General features: G+C 46.4%; 1 protein-coding gene across 3 annotated transcripts in view; it reads right to left on the reverse strand.

The window, feature by feature from the left end:
* Nucleotides 1–8,014, reverse strand: part of MINDY4 (MINDY lysine 48 deubiquitinase 4) — a 137,417-nt gene extending 129,403 nt beyond the window's left edge. For 2 of the 3 annotated variants that reach the window (XM_077120529.1, XM_077120521.1), the window contains exons 1-2: nt 7,419–8,014; nt 1,340–1,459 (exon numbers count right to left, since the gene is read on the reverse strand). In XM_077120529.1, coding sequence (XP_076976644.1) covers nt 1,340–1,459; nt 7,419–7,481 — 183 coding nt within the window. In that variant the 5' untranslated portion in view covers nt 7,482–8,014. The remainder of the gene's footprint in view (nt 1–1,339; nt 1,460–7,418) is intronic. The other variant, XM_077120512.1, reaches the window with a different exon arrangement.
* Between the last annotated feature and the right edge of the window lie 457 nt (nt 8,015–8,471).

An 8,471-nucleotide genomic window follows, 5' to 3' on the forward strand; every position in this document is an offset into this window, starting at 1 on the left:
AAACCAGAAACTATATGGGTAATTATAAATGTCAGGACTATTGTATTGTTTATTTTGGTATGTAACTCCACTTTTTATTTCTTACAGACCTTGGACATGCTACTTTTCTCTGGCTCACAGCACTTGCTGGTGGGGTTCCCACTATGTCAGTGGTTTAAACACTGCTTAGCTGGGTCCTGAAGGGCTGCCACAGGGGTAAGTGAGGTGGGCTAAGAAGGCAGGACCTCTTCACCCACCTTCAAAAGAGAAGCTTCCCATCTTTGTTTTCATATTGCACTTCTTCAAATCATTTATTGCTTTTTAGGAAGAAAAAAATTGTGATGAATACTAAACTACTAAACAGCAGCTTCTTTCCAATACCTGACACTGTCCAATTGCAAAGCAACATCTGCTGGAGAGCCCATTCGTAAATCTCTTTAGAGAAAAAGCCACTAGTTTAGAAGTATAGCTCCATGCACTCATATATTCCTTCACTGATCCATTTATTCCACAAGGACACTACATATTTACAATGTCATCAGGCACCATCTGGTGGGGATGCAATAGATATGGGGATTCAATAACAAGTACATCAGACACCATCTCGGCCTCCCTCTGCATCCAAGGTACTGGGGAAGGCAGATACGAGTAAAACAATCACACAGATACCGCATTACAAACTTGATAGGCACAGCAAAGGAGAACTATAGGGTGGACGAGAGTCTATAACAGTGGGTATAGGGAGCAAGCCCAGGGAATCAGGGAATGGCCCTCCCCACCCCCACCCAGTCCCATAAAGGGCCATTCCATTTACTGTCTTAACTCCAAGACACATGGGTTAGTTCAACCCAAGCCCCCCTCTGCCTGAATTACATGTCACTAGTGGACATAAGAATAAGGTGTAACTTAGAACTGTAGAAGGAAAATCTTACACAGGCAGGGAATGGAAAATTTTAGTATAGCTGAACCTTATATTCTTAAGTGCAGTCTTACTAAAAATAGCCTCGTGGGGGAAGGAGAGAGCTCAGAGAATAACTGCTAAGGCTGAGCTCAATCAGAGGCTCTAGTTCAAAATGAGCTTGGCGCATTCGCGCGCACACACACACACACACACACACACGCACATCCGTACACGTACTGTCAATGACAGGGCCCCAGTCTGACAAATGCTAGAAAACCAACTCACACTTGGTATTTGTCAGCCCTTGGCCTGGCCTGTTTCTCCCCGACCACAGACACAGCAAGCAAGAATTCCCCAAGCCTCCCTGCCACGTCTCTGATGGGCTGGCAGGGCCCATGCGTGTTTTGAAACCACCAAACTCAGTTCCAGAATGCCACACGACACCTTAAACACACATACCTTGTTCTCTTTGTAGAGAAATTCAAGATGCAGAACCTTGCGCAGATCATTTCTGCTGTTTATGCTGAGATCAGAACGTGGGCGCTCCTGGTCCATGACCAAACATGTCTTCTTTAAGCCCTGAGGGAAGAAACCGGAATCATCCTCAACCATTTCAAATCAAAACCTACAGTTCTCTAATGCAGAGTATAAACAAAAGACTATTTGTGTTAGTTATGGCAATTCTCATCCTGTCTTACGCACAAGGATATTGACTTAAAAGTTTATTTTTACATAACTTTTACTTTGGCATCACCTTCACAACAATTATCATCCTGATTCTTCTAGGAACCTGTGGGCTAAGGTAAGGCTGGAATTGTTACCCCATTTTACACATAAGGAAAGTGAAGTTCGGGTAGGGAGCTCATCCAAAGTCAGGTCAGAAACTCTGGGTTTGGCCCTAGATTTCAGGTCACAGTCTATGATGCTTGAAAAATAAGCAAAAGAAAAAAATAAGCAAAAGGCCAATATCCATGCCCTTCATTTCTTAGATGGGGAAAGCAGGAAACAGGGTTGATTTACCCAAGGGAACCAAGTGGAATCAAATAGCCGAGATGGGTGACCATGCCAGCCTGTGAGTCCAGGATTCTGGGTCTCAGCCCACCGGAAGCACATAATAAATATTTGCTGAGTCCCCAATGAAGCTGCTTTCCAGATTCAACACTGACCTCCCAGAAGACCAAGACATGCTGGCTGTGGGAACCTGGGCAAGTCAGACCTTCTCCTAACAGCCTGGCTCTTCACTTGAAAAACAACAACAGCTGTTGCCAGCCCACCTCCCAGGCCGTCCTGACCATCAAATGCAACAGGGCTGGAGGAGACAAGATGCTCCCAAAAAGTTGAGCCTAGTGTTAAGGCAGTTCCTGCCTCTTGATGGATTCCAACCTCCACGGCCTCAACTTCTTCCCTAGCATTCATGTTCACAATTTTATAGAGGCTCTAACTGCTGGGAAGAAAAAAAAAGAAGACAAAACAAAACCTGCCACCTACCATGAATTTAGGTAGGCAGGTCAATTTGGGAAATAAGAGGTAAGAAAGGAGCCTACAACCAAAGTGAGCAAAAATGAAGCCTTAGAGAGGGGAAACTTTGTGTAGGAGAAAGGAAGGGAAGGGTGCCTGGGTGCATTAAGAGAGTCTATTGGAAGGAACAGCAGGGCTCAAAAGCAACCACCTGCTTTTCATCTGGACTTAGCCATGACATGGAACAGCATATAATGAGGGTCTTCCTTTGCTAGATAACTCCGTACATCTTTCAGTAATTTAAATCAGCAAGTCTTGGTACATTTAAAACTCTCCTAGGATTGTGATGCACATAGACAGTCTTCAGTCTAACTCAGCCTACCTAATCTTCATTCTCTCAACAAACATTTTCTGTGCACTCACTATGTGCCAGGATCTGTTCTAGATGCTGGAGATAAAGAAGGAATAACATAAAGCCCTACTCTTATGGAGATGACATTCTGCTGGGGAAGCACACTGTACACAAATGGGTGAATATATAGTATGGCAGATGCTATATGCACTACTAATAAAACAGAGGAGGGAGACAAAGATGAAGGGCACATTTTCAGATAATCACCCACTGAAAAAGCAATAGTGGTCATTCCTATTTTCCAGTTTCTCCAACTGTAAAATGAAGAGAACAAACCACCTACTATGTGCTCGGCACTACCTGGGCTGCTAGAGACAGAGATATGACTTGATCAAAGTCACTGCCTTCATGGGGCTTACATTCTATGAGTGAAAAGACAATAAGTATAATATTCTATGGGAAAAATATAGCAGAATAAGGTGACAGAAGGTGCCAGGAAGGAATACGGGGAAGGGCTGCTACTTTATAAAAGGTACTCAGGAAAGCCTTCATTGATTAAGTGGCATTAAAGTAGAGACTTGAGGGAAGTGAGGGAGCATGCCGGAGTGACACTTGGGGGAAGTGTCCCAGGCCGGGAAGAGCAAGTGCAAAGGCCCTGAGGCAGTCACAAGGAGGCCAGTGCAGCTAGAGTTACATGTCCAGGGAAAGGTGGTACACAATGAGGTGAGAGAGGTCACCAGGAACGTGGTTATGAATGGCCTGGTCAAGTTTTTATGAAACAGGGAGCCAATGGAGGGCATGAGAAGTGAAGCATCAGATACTGACATATATTTCTAAAGATCACTTGGTTGCTAGTTAAGAATAGATTGCAGAAGGCAAGGGATAAAGCAGAAACCAGTTAGAAGTCTTTTGAATAATTCACTTGAAAGATGGACCAGGGTGACAGTGGCTATGTTTTCTATATGCTATGACAGGAAAGGCTGCACATTTGCTGATGGACTGGATGTTTTTTCCATGCCTAACACGGGAAAAAAGCCAAGAGTGATTCCAAAGTGTTTAGCTTGGAATTGGAAGGGTGGAGATGCTTGAGCAACTGGCAGGGAGGAGATGCCAACCTTACTGGTGTTGGCAAGGTTGCAGGAGGTATAGCAAATCAAGAATTGAGTCTTGGACATGTTACATTTGAGAAGCTTATTAGAAATTCAAGTAGAGATGAAGAATAGGCAATTGGAAAAAAATTAAGTATTTATGGAGAAGCCTAAGCTAGAACCAGAAATCTGGGAATTGTAATGAAATCCGTAAGACTGGCAGAGGTGCCTAGAGAATGAATGGCAAAGAGATAAGTCCATAGACTGAGTCCTTGAGTCCATCAACATTCACAGGTCAGGGAAAAGAGGAGGAACCAACAAAGAGTCTGGAAAGGGGCAACCAGAGAGGCAGGAGGGAAACCAGAAGGAGGTGGTCTCCTGGCAGACACATAGAAAGTTTCCAAGAAGGAACTCAGTCATTAGATCAAAGACAAGTACTGAAAACTTAAAGGTCTTGGTGGCCTTGACAGGTGCTATTTCCATGGATAGGTGAGGAGAAAAGCCTGATTAGAGTAGGTTTGAGAAAGGGGAGGGGGTGGAATTAGAATCAAAGAATACATAGCTCTTTCATAGGGTTTGCCATTAAAGGAGGAAGAAAAATAGACTAGAAGCAGACAGTGTTTGAGGATTGAGGTGGTATTTTGGGGGAAGTATGTATATATATATATATATATATATATATATATATATATATATATATATATATATATATATATATATATATATATATATATACATACTGATATTTCCAGGAGAGGAGGAAAACCAAATGCTGCAACAGAAAGAGATGGTGATAACTGCTGCAGTGTCCTTGAGCTCACTGAAGGTACAGGCACATGTAGAGGGGTGGGCTTGGCTCAAGAGAATAGAGAACTCATTCAAAGTAACCATGTGGGGGGCGGGGGGTGCAGAACGAATGGTTCAGGCCCAGGAAGGTTATTAAGTGGGGTGTGGGAGCCTGTTGAAGTTTTCTCATGAGGTAAGAGAGAAAGTTTAAGAGAGAAAGTGTGAATGGTCTTCCAGGATAAGAGTGACCCTGGTGGAGAGATGTGATCAAATTGGCAGGAATCACTGGGGCTGGGTGGATACAAATTTAGAGTGAGATCAGTCACCAGAGTCATTGGTCTTTCTCCAGCCCCATCCACCTCTGTGGGTGTGGCATGGAATAGGTTGAGTTAGAATTCAACCAGACGTGGTGGGTATGATGAAGGGAGAGGAGGCCATGTTATAATGATGGATTGGTAAGAAGAGGGAAAGACAACAATGGGGCTGAGGGACTGTGAAAAGTTGGTAGGAACATTGGGGTTCAGATGGGGGTGATGTTGAAGAATTGCTTTTGTTGGGCCACTGAAGGGGAAAGGTTGGAAATGTGGACAGGTGAGTTGCTTGGAATGGAGATTATGGAAAAGGTGCAGTTTTGCTAAGGACATGACCATGGGAAAGGAAGGCAGAGGTAGAATGGACCCTGCAGGAGAGGGGCCTGGACCAGTGTGGCTGAGACACAGGGAGAGTCCCCTTGGTGGACACGGACATTGCCAGGAGACTAGGGGCTGGAGGGTGGTAGGCAGAGGAGACAGTGGTGGCAGATGAGGTCCGAGGGGCAGCTGAGAGCCAGGCCACACAGGGCAGTGTGGGCCATGGTAAGGCCTTCCTTTGGATTTTATTCTTATTATGACAGAAGTGGTAGAGGGTTTTGAGCAGGAGTGTGACATGATTAGACCTACTCAACCTAGGCAAGTTTCTCCACCTCCTAGTCTTTTGATATTCTTACATGAAATGAGAATAATTATACTATTTTCAGGACTGTTAGAGGATTTGAGATAATGAACAGGGCACCCAGAACCAAGAAGAAGCTCAAGGAATAAGCACCCTCCTGGGCAAAGAGTGTCGGGAACACTTCCTCTCCGCCCTGGAGGAAAAAGCGATAAGAACAGAGATGGACCAGGGGTGTAGCCCTAGCTCCCCACTATCTTCTAAGTGACTGTGGCAGCTCCCTATTACCCTCACGGCCTTAGTGTGCCCAGATGGTAAATGAGAGGGAGAGGATGCCAAGTGAACCTGAAGATTTCCAAGATCCCATCCAGTTTGGGTCAGCTCTGTGGTTCTGTCTAGCAGCTGAGATGGGCACATATATTAATAACTACAATATAAGCACCAATGAGAGAGGCTCAGAAAAGAGGACCCAGTAAATCCAATTGGTGTTTCCAAGAAGACCTCTTAAAGGAAATGGAGCTTGGGGTGGGCCTTGGGTGGAGCGGGAAAGCACACGGGAGAAGCTGGAAATGAGAGTGGGGTGGGAAGTTGGGTCAAGGTATAATGGATATTTGCCTGCCAGGGCAAGGGCTCAGGATTTCATTTGTAGCCAAGAAAGGAAAGGCACAAGGAAGCCCTCTCTGAATTCTGCTTGGGGAACCAAATGTAAAAGACCTGACAGTGGTGGCCAGCCCCAAAAGGTGGCCTTCATATACAAAACATGGCCAGGATTTTGTGCTGGAAGGACAAAAAGCCATAAGAACAATGCAGAGAATATGATGCCACTCACATTAACTTTTAAAAATATGTATATAAATAAATAACAACCAAACAGCAGCATATCAGAGACGGGGAAAACACAAAGTCAAACACCTACTATGGGCTAGACGCTATGCTTGGGAGCTGCACAGGGACTATTAGAAAACCTCATTCTAAACCTGCAAAAGGTACCTTGGCGCTCAGGGGCCGTGAGGAGAGCACAAGCGCACATTGCTAACTCATAGCAGTTATTTGAAGTTCCACCGCCTGACTCCAAAACCCTTCCCCTTTCTTCTGCCCTAAGATTTGTACATTGTGTGTGTTTTCATCCCAGAGAAGTGTTCCTCGCCTCAGCCCAGCACGACACAGGGAGGAAATACAGAACACACAGCGCACAGCAAGCCTTCTACCACTGCCAGTTGAATGAATAAATGGGCGCTCTCCCTGGAGGTGCTTCAACCTCCCTTCCCCACATCCACTGCTGCAGGAACCAATGAGCTAAGGACCTCCCCGACTTTTGACCACTCAAAAACTCTTCTGACAAAACAATAGGAAAACTTATTTTTTTAACTAGCAAAATGGCTGAAATCCCACTGTTGAGTAAAATGACTGAGGAGTTCGACCTTAAAGAACCTTTATTTTTAGCCTTTTGGGTTCCTTTGCGAGGGAAGTTCACTACTAATGGGGTATTTCTTGGGATGGGATAGCCAGGAATCCCCGCAGCCAGGCGGAGGCTGAGGCCTGCATGCCAGAGCTGAGAATTCATTTAGGCATTAGAGAAAATGGGGAGAGCACCAGCACCACCACCACGAGCCCAGGAGCCGCTGCCCGCCGGGAAAGAAGGTGCTTCTTGGAGGGCAGCTGGCACGGCAGCCCTGCCCCGCTTTGCAGGAAATGCCCGATGACAGAAATGGCTCCTGGGAAATGTAGTTTTCCCTGTCTCAGGAAACGGGCGCTTTTGTTGGGGCATCTCTGGGACGGGAAGCAGAAGGGGAAAGCTGTCCCTCCCCAAAGATGCAAAGGTTCCAGGACATTCCCCCCGTCTCCTCCCTGCCACACACACACACACACACACACCCTCCCCCAAATCAGAAAAACCGTCCAGCGCTCTGGAGGGGCGAGGAGTTACCTTTCTGCTGAGGAACTCCCTCACCAGGGAGGCGGCCACCTCCTCCACAAAGAGGTTGTCCATGCTGCCGGCTCTGCCCACGAGGCGGGCGGGCAGCCCTACAGCCTGCGGCCCCTCAGTCCGTTGGGGCCAGTATGGCCGCGTTGCCGTGGCGACCCTGTCATCAGAGCCGGCGAGACTCCTCCCCTTCCCTGGGAGCCCGCGGTCCGGCCTGGCGGGAGGAGCGGGGAGGAGCCTCCTCTCAACTCACTTCTGAGAGCCAGAGCCCCGAGCCCGGCCGGCGCAGGGAAGCAGAGGCCAGTTGCCGGTTCGGCCCCTTACCTCCTGGACGGCCTGGAACAAGTCACTGTTCCCATCAGAGTCTCCATTGCCCCAAGACGTCAGATGAGAAGAATACCTGCCCTTTCATTCCTGGTGGAATAAACCCACAGAAGTAGTGGCCCCTGGAGGTCCCCACTCCGGACCGCAGCTGAGCCTAGTCGGGGGCTCACCAGTGCGGGCTGAACTTGGCCTGGACAGCGTGGGGCAAGGAAGCCAGGACAGGGAGCTGAAATTAAGGAGTGGTCACTCTCCCCCTTGGTGCCTGCTTTCCCATAATGCGCATCAAGCATTTTACCCACATTATCAAATCTCCAATCTTTACAAATCCAGGCAGAGTGGTTATTATTCTTTAAAATAAGACAATGAGATTGAAAGATTAAGATTTTGCTGAAGACCCACATGGCTAAGGACTGGCAAAGCTGGGATTCAGTCATCTGAGTGATCTTTGCCGCAGTGCAATGATCCACAATCTTTTCTACAGCTGCCGCAGTGCAATGATCCACAATCTTTTCTACAGCTGCACATCACCTAAACTGTTACTTATGTGTTGTTTTCTTTCAACAGTTTAATGCTTTTATTGCAAGCTTTTAAATTTATTTTAAAATAAAAGTGTTTCCAAGGAGTAATAATGACAAAATTTGGGGTTTGATGTGCTTGTTATATTTTTATTACCCATTCAAATAGACACATAATCAGAGAAATGAACTGCATTCATCTGTGCGCCACCTAAAA

This window comes from Tamandua tetradactyla, chromosome 1 (assembly GCF_023851605.1).
Source record: "Tamandua tetradactyla isolate mTamTet1 chromosome 1, mTamTet1.pri, whole genome shotgun sequence".
NCBI lineage: Eukaryota > Metazoa > Chordata > Mammalia > Pilosa > Myrmecophagidae > Tamandua > Tamandua tetradactyla.